General features: G+C 52.2%; 1 protein-coding gene across 1 annotated transcript in view; it reads left to right on the top strand.

The window, feature by feature from the left end:
• The window catches only part of CMIP (c-Maf inducing protein), a 199,502-nt gene that overhangs the window by 165,358 nt on the left and 18,018 nt on the right, over positions 1–16,126 (top strand). The window contains exons 7-10 of the mRNA XM_084757883.1: positions 3,665–3,745; positions 5,982–6,085; positions 7,525–7,629; positions 12,460–12,813. Of these exons, the coding sequence (XP_084614009.1) occupies positions 3,665–3,745; positions 5,982–6,085; positions 7,525–7,629; positions 12,460–12,813 (644 nt within the window). The remainder of the gene's footprint in view (positions 1–3,664; positions 3,746–5,981; positions 6,086–7,524; positions 7,630–12,459; positions 12,814–16,126) is intronic.

Genomic DNA, 16,126 nt, shown 5'->3' with positions numbered 1-16,126 from the left:
TTTTTCTGTGCTCTCCCCGCCCCCTCATACCCCCCCCCCGTGTGTATATGTCTTTACTATAATAACTTGATACCCTTAGAAAGACACGTGCTTGCATCTTCTACCTCCCCAGCACTGCCAGGGCTGCCAACACCCTGCAGAGTAACTTTCTCTGTCCTCACTCTTTCCTTGGTTCCCTTGAACACTATGTGTGGTCCCTGCCCCCTTCTATAGCCCCATGCTGTCTTTTGGAGACTCTGCTCATTTATGAAATAAGTACATAAAGCCAGAACAGGGTCCTGGGGGTGGGTGGTGGGACCCTAGTTTTTCTGTCCCCTGCATGAAAACAGGACAAGACTGTGTTCTCTTTGGCTCCGCTACTTCTATAAAGAGACTCTTCTTAGTGACTCACACATTGGCCAGCCCATGGCATCCAGGGGGCAGTTTAGGATCCAGCACAGAAGGCCCTTCATGTAGTATAGGCCCACATGAGAGAGGTGCCTCTGCCCCAGAACTCAGTGTCAACTCCTAAGAAGATGGAATCAGAGAGAGCCCGGGCTTTATGCTCCTGCAGGTCGATTGGCTGATGGTGTCTCCGCTGCCTGCCCAGTTTCATCCACACAAGCCCCGTGCGGGCCTCTCGGGCTTACGGTTTCTCCCTGTTTCATACTTAGAATGTTTAATCTGGGGGTGGGGGGGGAATTGACCTTTGTTAAAAAGTCTTTCAAGAGATTTATTTAGCTATTCTATGTGATGTGCACACGTGTGCCGTGCTGAGTGTGCGGTGGTCACGGGATAGCATTTCTTGTTGGAGTTGATGCATTCTTTCCACCTTGTGGGTTTTGGGGATCCCACTCAGGATGTCAGGCTTGGTGGCAAAACACCTTTACCTGCTAAGCAACCGCACTAGTGCCCCTCCCCCATGCCCTGATAACTCTTTCCCTGGGGTTCCTGCTAGCATAAAGTAAAGTAGGAGAAAATGGACCTTGGGCAAGTCTAGTGGAATCTAAGTGGAAAAGGTAAGAACCTGGCCAGAGCCATGGGGGTTCAGGCTGTCTTCCTTCTGGAGGCCACGCCCAGAGAGAGGAGCTTGATTGCTACAGAGCCCTTTCCTCCCCACTGGCCCCCAGGGCCTCTCTGGGCCTGTGTGAAGAATCCTCAGACAGTCCTTCCTGCTGGACTTCCAGACCCCAGCCACAAAGGTTTGAAGAAATTTTGCTGCCCCGATCTCCCAGAAAAGCCCTGAGCTCTTTCTCCCAGGTCCTTTGACCTTACTAAGAGTTGCAGATGGAATTCTTTTGGGAGCAAGGGAGCTTGTGTGCTCAACAGAAGGCCTTCTAATTCAATTCAAAGCAAGGCCTGATTGTAGAGCGCTTACCTAGCACAGACCCACTGGGCCTTGCATTTGCTGCCCAGCACTGCATAAAGCTAGGTACGATGGCTAGGCTCAGTGGCGCACGCCTGTAATCCCAGCACTCGGGCGGCAGAGGCAGGAGGATTTCTGTGAGTTTGAGGCCAGCCTGGTCTACAAAGTGAGTCCAGGACAGCTAAGGCTATACAGAGAAACCCTGTCTCAGAAAAAAAAACAAAAAACAAAACAAACCCAAAAAACTAGGTATGATGTTCATGCCTCTAATTCTCAGCACTCAAGAGATGAAGTCAGGAAAGTCAGGCTGTCAAGGTCATCCTTGGCTACACAGTAAACTCCAGGCCAGCCTGGGCTGCATGAAACTCTGTCTTTAAGCAAGCCAGTGTATGTGTGTGGAGAAGAGGGGAGACTCCATGATGAGGAGGAAGAAGAGTCAAGCTTGGCCCGTGGACTCCTGCCCACCAGGAAGTGAGAAGCTATTCCACGTCCGCCATGTTCTTCAGCTTATCAGACAGGCTTGCTGAGACTCTGGGTAGAGCATACCTTTCCAAAATGGTCCTAAACACCCAAGGGCAAACAAGAAGCAACAAAGGATTCTGTCCTGTTTGTTGTTGTTTTTTTTAACCTCACTCTAAAGAAAACAAACAAAATAGGTGATGCTCTGTGGTTTTCACGGAGCTAGAAACCTAAATCCGCCCACAGATGTGTATAGCTGATTTCGTCAGTTGCCAGGACTTTGAGGCAATGGAGGCGTTCCTCAGTAAATGGATGGATAAATGAACTATGGCCTGCCCATGCCGTGGGATCTGTGCACGCATGTGTGTTTGTGAGTGTACATACACACATAGGCACATGTATGCAGAAGTCAGAACAACCTCAAGTGCTTTTCCCAGGGCAGATTTTGTATTTTTTTTTAAAGATTTATTTATTTATTATGTATACAAATCTCATTATAGATGGTTGTGAGCCAACATGCGGTTGCTGGGAATTGAACTCATGACCTTTTGAAGAGCAGTCAGTGCTCTTAACCTCTGAGCCATCTCTCCAGCCCCAGATTTTGTATTTTGACACAGGGTTTCTTCACTAGGCCTGGGGCTTGCCAATTGGCTGGGCTGGCTGGCCAACGAGCCCTGCTCCTGGCTCTGCCTCCCTAGTGTTGGGATTACAAGCATGTTGATTTTAATTTTTATTTACATGTTACATTTATGTCGGTTCCCACAGAGGCCAGAAGAGGCCATCAGATTCCCTGGAGTTGGAGTCACAGGTGGTTGTGAACTGCCCAGTGTGGGTGCCTGGAACCTAATTCCCATACTTTGCAAAAACAGCAAAGCCCCCTTCGCCAGGACGCCATCCCTCCCGCCTCGCACCTGGCCTTTTTTACACAGGTTCTGGGGAAAGCCCAGCAAGCCCGTTACTGAGGCCTCTCCCCAAGTCCTGTCAGAAGACTCTTACTCAGAGTTACAAATAAATGAGCAGCCGGGTGTGGGGGCGCGTGCCTGGAATTTCAGTGTTGGGGAGACTGAGAGCAGGAGGGTCTCAGAGTTCCTGGACAGCCTGACCTCTACTTAGTGAGACCGTGTCTCAAAAAAAAGAAGGGAATGGGGCTGGAGAGATGGCAAAAAAAAAAAAAAAAAAAAAAACCACCACAGGGGTAGGGGGTGGGGAGCTGGGAAACTGTGAGAAACCTGCAGGGAGCAGTCCTCTCACACCTCCTGAATTGTTACCACGTGAGGGCAGCATACCACACAGGCTACGATCTCAGCCATGGGTTGAGCATCTGTAGTCCCCAAATCTGAAATCCCAAATGCTCCAAAACCCAAAACCGTGAGCGCTGACATGACACCATAAGTAGGAAGCTGTCAAAATAGACACACTGGAAACATTGCATAAAATTACCTCCGGGCTCTACATTAAAAAGAACCTATTACACCTTGGGTCTTTACATTTCAGATGGGGCCTGTGAACCCGTGTCCACAGCTCTAAGAGGGGGCAGGCTGCTGAGAAGGTTCATAGCTCAGTGGTTACAAAGGCTGGGGAAGGGGCAGGGAGCTAGTGAAACAGAATTCAAGGGGAAAAAATTACTGTAAAGTACTGTCAACGGTAATTTGCACCCTTGGCCTTGGGTCCAGACCCTTAGAAGGGGCACCCAGACAGAGGCCACCATAGTGTATACACTGTTGGACTAAAGGACTCTGCGATACTCGGTATGGGTTAATCACGCTGCGCTATTCAGCCGAGGAAACCATATCCTTGTTGGTCTTGCGGGCTGTGGCGGGGCTCCCCCGGCCTGCGCTGACTGCACCCCTCTCTCCCCAGCACTGCAGAGAGCGGCCTCGGTCCATGGTGGTCATTGAGGTGTTCACACCGGTGGTTCAGAGGATCCTTAAGCATAATATGGTGAGTACTGGGGGTGGGTAGGTGGGTGTGGCTGGCGGCTGTTTCAGAAACCAGAGCTCCGTGTGGCCTGTCCTCCGGGACTATTTTTTCTTCACGAAAGCAGGCAGAAAAATCTTTTCCCAGTAGGTGAGAATAGATGTTGTTGCTGGGGACACGGCTTCCACAGACTTCCACCTGAAGGGTACAGTATAGAGGGGGTGAGACCAGCCTCAATATGGAAAGCCTAGCAGCTTGGCCTCAGCTGGGCATAAATGTCAACATCACCATGGTAACTGCTGGGACCTTGCTCTGGGGAGCTTTTTCTCTGTAGCCTGTCACCTCAGTCCAGTCTGAGGAAACAGCTTGATCTTTGACTCTTCCCAGATCATTAAAATAAGGAAAATTTGAGCAGAGGAAGGACACGTGACAACTGAGTGTCGTGTATAGAAATGGGAGTGGGTAGAGATGGAGTCACCCACCTTTGTCCCATAGGACCCTTCTAAAGGGCCCGGATTGGCTTGATACACTGAAGCCATCACAGCTTTTCTGTCACCGTTTGTAAGAGGCACTGTGGACGTCTCCCTTGATAGGAAGGCAAGATAAAATCCTTACAATCTCTCTTCCCACAGGACTCCGTACCCAGTTGAGTGTTGTGTGTGCATAGGCCCACGGTGTGCACACATGCCTGTGCGTGAATGTGTGTGCACACTTCTTAAGGCCCACAGTGTGTACACATGCTTGTGCATGAATGTGTGTGCACACTTCTTAAGCTCCTCCCTGAGTTGTGTTCCTCTCCTGCGTGTAAACAAATGACCTTAAAGTAAAACAGCACCCACCCCCATGCTGGGGATTGACTCCAGGCCTCTGCCACTGGGCCTGCAAGTTGATTTTTCAGTAGGTCCTGTTGAGCCAGGCAGGACACTTAGTGTCACCCATGAGGCATCTTGCTGGCCAAATAACATCATCTTTGCAGAGCTGAAACGAGAGTGTCTTGTCTTCTCGCTAACCTGCCTGCACACCTGTGGCAGACCGTGGGGGGCTGGTGCTTCAGAGCCCGCAGCATCTGCAAACCTAGCTGGGCGCGAGAATGAGCACAGGTGGACAGCACTTTGAGGCCTTTTCCTAAAAGTGTTTCCTCTCTTCCTCCAGTGCCCCGTTTCTCTGGACAAGGCCAGAAGTCACCAAGACACTGGGCCATTCTCCGTACTTGGCTTGTACCTCCTGGTCAGCCTTTCTTTGTCCACGCCTGCTGCTGTCAGTCACAGGCTACGCTGCTCAGCTAGAACAGGAAGACTCCCCCTCCCCCCACTTTGTCCTTGGTCAGGACTCATCATTAAGCCTCAAGTGCAGTCGCAGATGCAGCTCTCCTCGCAGGCCCAGAGCGCTGGCTTTTTTAAGTGCCCATCTTCCTCCTCGCTGTTGCAGCCTCCTCTCTTTGCCATCTTCAATGACGCAACCACACTGTCCTTCCCTGGCTGTGTTCTTACACACTGGCTGCCTCCCTGCACACCCACGCCTAACACCCACGTCTTTTTTTCCAGTTCTCAGTTCCTACTAACATCCTCGTTTGTGCATAAGGTTCACTGTGTAGCCCAGGGTGGCCACAGGCTCACGAACTTCCTGCCTCTGGCCTCTCAAGAGCTAGGGTCATGGGTGTGTGCTGTCCATCATTCCCAGATTTCTTTACCCGCCCCCCCACCCCACCCCCCATGCCTTTGAGGGTGGTTGGTGGTCTTGAGACACTCTGCCAGATTTGCTCTGGAGACCAGGGCGTGTCTGGGGTCTACCAGCTCAAAAGGAGCCCCCGACGGACTGTGTCTGGGCCCATCCGCACTCTGAAGCCAGCTTTCTAGGTACCACCTTCTTCACTCAAGAGGAAGCTGGTGGCTCCTCGCTGCCTTTGGTGGGGTACGCGAAGTTCCACCTTACTGATTCCTGACCCCAGGATATGAATGAACATCACTATAAGTCTACACTGGAGTCTCTCTGACTGTTGAGTGCTTCGGACACCCAACTCAGAGCTCAAAAGAGCTCATAGTTTCCCAGGGTGACCAGAGGCCAGGCAGGACATCTGCCACTTGAGGTCTTGCAGAGCCCGTGAGATGGGAAGGCGCAGCTGCACCAGGAACCCTCCAGACCCATGGGGGTCATGGGAGGTGTGAGCACAGGTGTGAGGTCTCTCACAGGTGTGAGGTCTCCCTTCCCCAGCTCCTCCTGGCGCTGCCTCTGTAACCCGGCCTCTGCTCTCTCTCTGCAGGACTTCGGGAAGTGCCCAAGGCTGAGGTTGTTCACCCAGGAGTACATTCTCGCCCTGAATGAACTCAATGCAGGCATGGAGGTGGTAAAGAAGTTCATTCAAAGGTGTGTCTCACCACCACACACACACACACACACACACACACACACACACACACACACATCGCCTCCTCTCCCTGCCCCAGACTACCTGGTTTATGACACCCAGAGGAAACCTGTCTCCCTTCCTAGCAAGCCTCCCACTGGACTCCACTAGCCCTGCATGGTCCCAGCGTCTTGCTTGTGTGACAGTGAGCCTGTGTCACTGTGCCTCTGTGATCCTGCTTCCTCTGACTTCCCTAGGAGATTGCGAATGAATATCCCAGGAGGAAGCCCTTAACATGCTGAAAGGGACTCTTGGGCCATGGGACAAGAACAGTACTGCCTTCTCACTGTGACCTGTACTCTCTGAAGTTCAAAATGGTCTCCTTGTGCCTCAGTTTCCTCATCTGTGAAATGAGGACCCCAGTGCCCGTTGGGTCTGATGACTATGACAGTTCTAGTGAGCTGTTCTAATTTGTCCTGTGTTTAAAGAAAACCTGACTTGGGGGCTGGGGATGTGGCCCAGTAGGCAGGTCGCCTAACATGTCAGAAGCCTGGGTTCAGTCCCCAGCACCGCAGAAACCTTGCATTCTGGTGTAGCCCTGTGGTCCCTGCACTTGGTAAGTGAAGGCAGGAGACCCGGAGGTCCAAAGTCATCTTTGGCTACGTAGCAAGTTCAAATCTAGCCTACGCTGTAAGAGACCCCTGTCTCCAAAAGAAGAAAGAATGAAAAAGAACCTACTAAGCCAGTGTTGAAACTGGGACTTGGGACCTGGGCCCACTCCAGTCTCACAGCACAAGCCCACACTCAGACGGGTTGTTCTTCTGCAGGGCTTGATAACTAACAACCCCCTTCCCCCACTGTGGTCTTTGGGGACAGGGCAGGGCAGGCCTGTCTCAGTGACAACAGCTGTGGTGACAGTTTCCCAGAGAGGTTCCATATGTCATCCTGGGCACACGGGCCCAGGCCATTTATAGATGAAGGACCATGACACAGACAGACCTCCAAAATAGTTGGTAACACATACTAAGTGCTCAGTGGTACTACAGGCCCTGTGCTCAGCTAAGGTGACCTGACTGACTTTTTACAAAGTACACTTTTGATAATAAAACTGTATTGTAAATAGTCATTTCAGAAATGCCTGTGCAAATAGGACTGACTCTCCCAGGACAGCGCTACCGTGTGGTCTACCCTGTAAACTAGACTTGATCCTCTGTCACCACTAAGGAGAGTCTGTCTCTTCACTCGAGGTGTAGGGGTAGAATCTAAGCAGCTGGCCAAGCCACTGACCTTGCACCCCCAGCTCTGCCCATTCTTGGCTAGGACCAAAGGCCTCAGTCCCTAGCCACATGGGCCAGGCTCTCCACCTGCCCCTCAGCAGGGCTGCTCACCTTGGGCAGTATCTCAGCACCTCAGCTTCACCTCAGGCCACCCTCCTCATCTTCCCTCTGCTCTCTTCCAGCATGCATGGCCCCACAGGGCACTGCCCACATCCCCGGGTCCTGCCCAACCTCGTGGCTGTGTGCCTGGCTGCCATCTACTCCTGCTACGAAGAGTTCATCAACAGGTCAGTGCTCTTGTGTTCTAGGTGGGTCGGGGTTGGGGGCCCAGTGCCACCTTAGCCTGGGAATGTGTTGCTGAAGAGAGTGAGTTGTCACTGCTCTCCGGTGGGAAAGTGGAATAGCTGTTATTGCCTTGACCTCTTGTTTGTCGAATGCCTCGGCTCACTGGTGTGAGCCCAGCCCTGGGGTAGGGCTGAGAAGGGCACGTGATGCCCGTCATCAGTAGCTGCAAGGCCACAAGGTCCCTGGGCTCTAACAGCTGGTATCCTATGCTGAAGGCCACTCACCGTGTCACTCAGGGTGTCACTGAGGGCTAAGGCGAAGGGCTGTTTCCACATGCAGGTCGCTCCAGGTGATATGGTAAACACCTGTCATTTTGGTACCCCCTGAAGGCTGAGGCAGGAGGATTACAGGTTTAAGGCTATGTAGTGAAAACCTGTCACGGGGGCCATGGCGGAATGTGTGTGGGGTGTGTGGAGTATGTGCATGTGTGCACGGGGAAGGGGACAGTAAGGTGTGTTCCCAGCCTCGCCACTGGGAGCTTCAGTCTTGGTGAGTGGTCTGTGCTTTTATCCCTGCTGCAGCACAGTGCAGTTTTCAGTGCTAGGAAATGAGTGTATTGTGCCTGTGAGCGTCTCCCCTCCTGGGGTGAGTGTTCTTGGGGGACACACAAAGACCCCCGACTACACCAGAGCCTATCAGGTGGGAGGCAGGCCATACACATGGTAAAACCAAGTAGTGAGGGAGCCAGAAGGAAGTTACCAGGGGTGCTTGCCTGAGAGAGGAGCCTCAGAGTCTGGGATTTAGGTGGAAGCAGACAACCCTGTGGGTATCTGCAACCCCTGACCCAGGAAAGTAGGAATGGCACACTCAGTTGTGTGTCTCTTCACCCCTCCACTGAGGTTTACTACAGACCCCATTTTTCCTAGTTAAGGCTGTTTGGGGGATACAGAGGGACACAGGTACCATTCATCTGTGAGCAACTTTCTGTAGTACTTTGGGCCATCGGAGGCTGATACGCAGGACGTGGTAAATCTGCTGCAGCTACCCCGGCATTTGAAACACTGCACAGCTCTGAAGGGCCCCCGGGGTCTAGGCACCAGTAAAGCTGAGGGAAAGCGGTGTGTACTGAGGTATTTTCTTGACAGAAGACCCTAGTACCTTTGGGGAGCCCCTGTAATTGTCCAAATGGAGCTTCTAAAACCAGCAAAAAGGAAATGGGCTCTGACAGATAAGAGATGTTTCTAGGTATCAGGGCACAGACGGGCAGAAATGTTTTTTGGCCCCTTGTCCCTGGTCCAAACATTAAGGGGAAGACGTCTCAATGCAAGCGTCAACCATCTCCTCAGTTTGGAAAGGAGATTGGATCCCAGGGGTCAGCTCACAGGCTGTGCTGCCCCTTCCCGGAGGAAAACGGCTCCTGCCACGATTGCTGGTGACATCACTTGGCAGCCAGAGGGTCACGTGTGTGCTGTGGGGTTTACAACCAAGGCAACTGGTGCAACTCCTGACGCTGCAGGTCAGGAGACCTTTGTCCTGGAGAAGTGGCTGTTAAGACTTTCGCCAGCACAATACAGAGTCGAAACAGCGTTAAAAAAAAAAAAAAGAAGGAAAGAAAAGAAAAGGATGAAAACCTAGGCCCCCACTGCCATTCCGAATTACTTGGTGTTACCATGATGGTGTTTAAACTCCCTAGACCAGAGCTAAGCACTCCTGTCAAAGAAAGTTAGAAGGGTCTTTCGGGGAGGTGCTTCTGAAGACAAGGCTGCCAGACTGGTAGGGGGCCCGGAAGCAGGAAGACAGAGAGACACGCAGCCTAGTGGGTGACTGACGGGGCTGCCTGCGGTCACAGCACTTTTCCACCTGCATTTCCCTGCACATCGGCTGCAGAGCCAGAGCCACTCAGCTTGCGGAAGACTTTCTTCATGGCTGGGCATTCAGGAGTCTGCTTACTTAAAACTGCCCATGGTCTACTCATGGACAGAGAGAGGGTCCTGCCGAGCAGGAGCCGAGGGAAATTAGTGTGGCTAAGGCTAGAGACAAAGAAGTTAAGGATGAAGGGATTCCCTGGCCGGTGTTAATGGCAGCAGTGTGAGCTCAGCAGGCAACGGGCTTGCCCCACAAGTGTGAATAGTAGAGTCCAGATCTCCAGAACCCACATAAAAGCTGGCTTTTTATGAGTGGGCTTGGCAGCTGCCATATGCTGGGTCCCCAGAGCAAGCTGGCTAGCTTAGGGTAGGGAAACGGGCAAGTTCTGGGTTGGACTCAGAGCCTCTGCTTAAACGGACAAGGAGGAACGCAATCAAGAAAGACAGCCGCCATCAACCTCTGGCCACTACATGCATGCACACATACATGCATGCATCCACATGCGTACAAACAGGCATACCCACACTAATGATATGAATAAGAAATAGGTTTAGCTTCAGCGTGTGGGTGTGGGACCCAGGGTGGACAGATGCTGAGCCGGAGGACACACTGAAGAGGAGGCTGGCCCGTGTTAGGTTTTCTGAGAACATGCGTGAGTCAGCAGTAGGGAGGGTTGTCATGGGATTGCCCTTCTAGCCGCCACCCTACTGCCGCGGAGTGAGAAGTGGGAAGTGGGGCCTCCGTCATGAGGGACTGTCAAGTTGAAGGCGTGAGGAGAATAAGATAGATTGTTCCTCCTCCCACACAGGCTGGCCTTGGCTCCCAGTAAAACACAGCTGAGCCCCTGGGAACTCTCAAATTGGGGGAGGGTCTCAGCTGATGGCACAATTCCCCCCACTCCCTCCAGGCCTGGTTCTGGCATGTTGTTTCCTTTTCGCCCATTGGTCAGTCCCTCCCAGTGTCCTCCAGGCCTCCGCACCACTCCTGGTTAGCACACGATGTTCCCACACTTGAAAGAACAGACAGCCTGACCCAGGTTAACGTGGCTGTCTGGAAAATCGCCGAGCAGAGCCAAGAGGCCTTGAAAATCCACTCCCCGGCCTTAGCAGAGGCAAACAGGGAACTGGAGTGCTGAGCACGGAGCAGTTGGGGGAACAAACTCAGTCTGAGCCCATGGAGATCCACAGGCCCCGCCTCACAGACCACACGCGGCTTCCGCCCACTATGGAGTTCAGAGGTTTACAGAACCCAGTGATTGCTTCCCCGCAGCAAAGCTGAAATGTGTTTATTGAGTGGCCTCGGTGAGCTGCTCTCAGCCCTGGCTCCCCGGCAGGTGCAAAATAGATTCAGGCCTTCCCTGAGTCTCTTCCCAAATTCTGCACATGGCCCTGGAGCTGCCACGTGGAGCAGCAGTGCGAGGCCCAGCCCTGCACATCCGAGCACATGCTTGCATCTCTTTGGGGACACAGCACACATGTGACAAGTTTGAGAGGGACCTGAGCAAGTAGCTCTTTGTCCGTCCTTCCTTCCTTCTTTCCTTCCTTCCTTGTAAGCACTTTGTATTTTTACATTGTTTATTTGCTTTTTGTGGGGAGGCTCATGTGGTCAGAGGACAACTTTAAAGAGCCAATCTAAACATCCTCTGTATGGGACCTAAGGATCGAACTCAGGTGAGTGTTTCAGAAGCTCTCTGGTGTCTATGGCCACACCACTCTGAATGCTCCCGATCTCGCCAGAAGCTCTCCAGTTCGGGGAAAGGTCCTAGTGTCCCCCAGGGTAGAAAAGCTATGGTTTTGGAGTTCAGGCAGGACCATGTCTGTGGCAGGAAGAGGAAACCACAGGGGGCTTTCCTGGAGGAGATGCCTACAAAGTGTTGGGACCTTAAAAGACAGCTTGGTTGGTGGTACCTTAACTCCTAAGAGACCTAGCTGCAGATCCAGCTGCTTGGATTCAAAGCTCTGATGGTCAGAGGGACCACTTAACCTGTTGGAGTCTGTCTCACATGTTCCCGGGAGATGGTACTTGTATGCACCTGGTACGCGGCAGCATGGGTGCCAACCTCAGAACCTACTGCTACTGTTACCACACCTGAGGATGCTGTCGCAGGAATCAGGGGTTACTTTGGAAGGGGCTTTATCAAGTCGAGGCTCTGACAAGTGCTGTTGTGGAGACACTCCAAACGTCAGTGTTTGGTCTCACGTTTTCTAAGCAACTGTGGCCAAAAAGCCAGCACCCACCCCCCACCCCCAGTCACCACGTGGGTCTTGGAAGCCATGGAAGTGGGCTGTGTGCTGTGCTTTCTCACCTGGCTGGGGCAGGCAATAAAATGGGAAAATGCTACATAAAGGATGTGGTGACATCAAGGTGGGAGGGGCCAGTTCAGCTCAGGAAACAAGTGGGAGCAGGACTGGGCTCCTCAGGTGTCACAGGTCTATCAGGAAGGATCCGGGGTCGGCGTTGGTACAGGTGCACTGGGTACTAGGTGGCTGTCATGGAGAGGGGCAGCGTTGGTGTCGGTTCATCAGCGATGGGTGGCTGCTGGCAGAGGTGAATGCTCACTCGTTGGACAGATGGTTGAGTGCTCACTGTGCTGGGCTGTGGTTGCTTATGGAAAACGGGCGGCCGGGTGTGGACTCTAGATTCAGTGCTCCTCATACTGAGCCTCCTGCACCCCAAGCCAAGCCTCCCCTAATGTTCCTAATGGACTTCACGACAGCTCCATTTCATTGTGGCCCTATTACAGAGGTTTTAGGGAGACTCACAACCGCCCTAGAGAGCTGACACATGAACACTCAGGAAGCCTAGGTTGTTGTTTTCAGTTCGCTTTTCTAAAATGGAGACCCAGGCATCCTCCTGCCTCAGCATCCCAAGTGTAGAAACTCATTAATCTCCACTCAGTGCTGGACTTTCTGCTTGCCAAGGTTGACCTGCTCCATTTACTGTTGTCTCTCTTCTCCCTTCTCCAGCCGAGACAACTCCCCCAGCCTGAAGGAGATTCGGAACGGCTGCCAACAGCCATGCGACCGGAAGCCCACCTTACCTCTGCGCCTGCTGCACCCCAGCCCGGACCTGGTGTCTCAGGAAGCCACGCTATCTGAGCCACGGCTCAAGTCGGTGGTTGTGGCCTCCAGCGAGGTCCACGTGGAGGTGGAACGCACCAGCACTGCCAAGCCGGCGCTGACAGCCAGCACGGGCAACGACAGTGAGCCCAACCTCATTGACTGCCTCATGGTGAGCCCAGCATGTGGCACCCTGAGCATCGAGCTGGGCCCCCAAGCGGGCCGTACACTCGGCTGCCACGTGGAGATCCTCAAGCTGCTGTGAGTGCCCTGGAAGCCACTGTGGGGAGGGCAGGGGTTGGGAGGCCTGACCTCCTGCCAGCCTGAGTCCTGGAGGGGTGGGTGTGGCTGAGGAGCCTAGGGGTTTTTTTTGTTGTTGTTGTTTTTTGTTTTTTGTTTTTTTCAATTGCCTGAGTTAGATGTGCAGACTGTGCAGAGGCAAGCGTGTCCCAGTACTTGGGAGGCTGAGACAGGAGGATGGCTTCAAGTGCAAGGGCGACCTGGGTTATATAGTGAGTACCAGGTCGCTATGAGCTACTGAGTGAGACCTTGTTTTTTTTTAAAAAAAAAAAAAAAAAAAACAAAGTATGTCTGTGAGTGAGGGGTGGGATTCTTTAGCATCCTGCAGCATCACCAGCCTTTTAGCCTTTGTTTGTCCTCAATCATGGGCATACTGCATCTGAGTTAGGGTTCACAGGGTGGAAGTGAGATTCCAGCCACCTGCCCTCGTAAGCCAGAACAGGGAGTGGGCCACACTGAGGTATTCTGCGTTCCCAGAAAATAAGCACCATGATGTCTAAAGTTGAATGTGTACACGTATATATACATGGCCATACCATGGGCTCCTGTGGTTGAAGGAGACTATGGAAGCCGCGGTCACTTGTCTGTGCTTCCTGTTGTCCTTGAGAGGGGCCTGCCACAACCAGTGCTTAGACTCTCTGTGTCCCCTCAGATGAGGCCAAGGGAGAGTACAGCCCAATCTATTGCTCCTCCAGCCAAAGGAAGAAAATTCCAAAATCCATTCAGAGCACCTGAGAGTTTCGCTCAGATCCGAGTTTCCATAAGGCGGGGAGGAGTCTCATGTCTTTACTGGCCAAACCCACAGCACTGAGCCTCCCCAGCCTGTAGGATATGGGCTCCTCTCTGAGGTACACTGGTGGTACCTGCCTTCCGGGCCAGAACTGGCTGCCCTGGGCTGTTTCCCGTGGGCCCCAGGCCTCTGGGTTCTTGGTTCTGGGAGCATGCAGACCTGAGAGACATCACACCTGACAGAAGTTATCCCCCCTTACAATTATTCATGACTGAATGCTCTGCTCCTCCTGCTTGCTGCAGCTCCGGGGCAGGGGGCAGGGGGCAGAGGTCAGGGGCTATGACCATGCCCAAGCCCAGAATAGTCTGATGAGCCAGTAAGGGTCTCCCCGAGCTGGCTCTTAAGTCTCTGGTCTCGTTAGATCTCTGCCTACAGTTCAGAGGATTCCAGTGTGTCTCGCATCAAGAAAGCAGCTTTCGGGTATACAGAGATGGATACGTGCCCCTTGGTGCCACTTATTAATCTGTGACATGGACTGGTCACTGCTAGGCTGCCTTGGTGAGGTAGTGCAGTTATTGCAGCCATGGCCCAGAGCAGACATCACATATAGCTGGACACCCAGTGTGTGGGAGTCACCAGGTAGTGTTTCTTATCCTAAGACAGAGTCAGATAAGTCACATTGCTGCCTTCTTGACAGCTTGGGAAAAGAATACTGTTCCATTTATCATGTCCGGGCATTTGCCTGTTGAGTTCCTCTGGACCTTAGCTTGCTTCTCTTGTGTCCTCCGTCGAGGGCTGCTAGGAGATTTCAGTCAGTCATGGGACATTTTCCCTGTTGTCCTATGGTTCTCTGTGTGAGTGAACATTTGGCAGTTGTAAATCCAGATGAGAGCTAAGGAAGAGACGATGGAGCCAGGTGTGGTGGCTCACGCCTGTAGTCCCAGTACTCGGGAGGCGGAGGCAGGCTGATCTGTGAGTTTGAGGCCAGCCTGGTCTACAGAGTGAGTTCCAGGACAGTCTGGCTTACATAAACAGAACTTGTCTCAAAAAAAGAAGAAGAAGAAGAAGAAGAAGAAGAAGAAGAAGAAGAAGAAGAAGAAGAAGAAGAAGAAGAAGAAGAAGAAGAAGAAGAAGAAGAAGAAGAGGAAGAAGAAGAAGAAGAAGAAGAAGAAGAAGAAGAAGAAGAAGAAGAAGAAGGAGAAGAAGGAGAAGAAGGGAAGATGGTGTGGTGTAGAATTGAGGTGACACTTCACAGGACATTGTGAGGGTGAGAAAAGCCACACTCAGAACTCTGGGCATGCCAGTGGCCCCAGGGAATATGTTCAAATGGCCAGCCAGCCAGTGTGTTCTTATCTGTTACCACAAGTTCTCCGAGGCAGGATCTTGCATCATGGGAATGTTATACCCCAGAAAAGTCAACACAAGTATTTACCGGAGCAAGGTCTATATTCCGAAGACACATCACGATTGATCTGTTTTAGGCTAGCCTGGAGTGGGTTGAGCTGGCCAAGACCAGCGTGGGGTCTTCAGTAGGGAGAGCCTGGGGCGTTTTCAAGGTCCCCATCCATCCATCCATCCATCCATCCATCCATCCATCCATCCATGTATTCATTCATCCACATATTTATTATCACCACCACCACTACTACTGCTACTACTAAATTATTTCATGTGCATTGGTGTTTTGCCTGCATGTATGTCTTTAAAGGGATGTTGGATCTCCTGGAACAGGAGGTATAGACAGTAGTGAGGTATCATGTGGGCACTGGGAATTGAACCTAGGTCCTCTGGAAGAGCAGCCAGTGCTCTTAACCTGTGAGCTGTCTCTCCAGCCCCATCATGAACTCTTTAAGCAGTTGCTGCGCATCTGTGCTAAGGCTCCAAGCCAGGGTCTGTGCTTGGAGCCAGAGGTCCCAGCTCTTTTCTCCGCCCTGTCTCACAGAAGGTAAGAAGCACCAGGTTCTAAAGTAGTGACATCGAGAGTAAAGTCTGGTAGGGTACAGGGTAAGAAACCATGGCCTCACATAGGACCATGGCCATGGAACACGCTTCCATCCAGGAGGAAAGAGCAGCCGAGGTGAAGGAGGGACAGTGCCCTTGCTTCTGAGGCTCCCGGGGACGCCATGTCCACCCACCCCCTCAACCCCATTCTGATTTGAGTGTTTAAATCTCTTTTGAGTTCTTCCATAGCCTTTTACAGGGTCTCACTTAGGCTGGTAGGTAGCAAGCCGCAGTGACCCTGCCCACCACGGCACTACAATTACAGGCCTGTGCTGTTTTGAACCTCATCCTTATTCAGCAGGTACCTTGTCCCACCAAACCGTCTCCCCAAGCTTCCAATTTTTATTTTGTAAAATATTAAAAACAAGCCAAAAAAAAAAAAAAACCAGAAGGGGGGAAAAAAAGAGTATAGCCTTCTTCTGCAGGTATGAGGTGGTTACCTCCTGGTGAGGCACTGGGCTGTCTAGTGGGTGACAGTGGCGCCTACCTGACCAGGAAGATTCTCAGAAGGGCCTTGGGGAAAGCACGTGGCACGCAGTGAAC

Source organism: Acomys minous (genome assembly GCF_964271855.1).
Source record: "Acomys minous genome assembly, chromosome: 14".
NCBI lineage: Eukaryota > Metazoa > Chordata > Mammalia > Rodentia > Muridae > Acomys > Acomys minous.
Note: the sequence above shows the minus strand (reverse complement) of the source record. Positions and strands in the feature narration are given on the sequence as shown.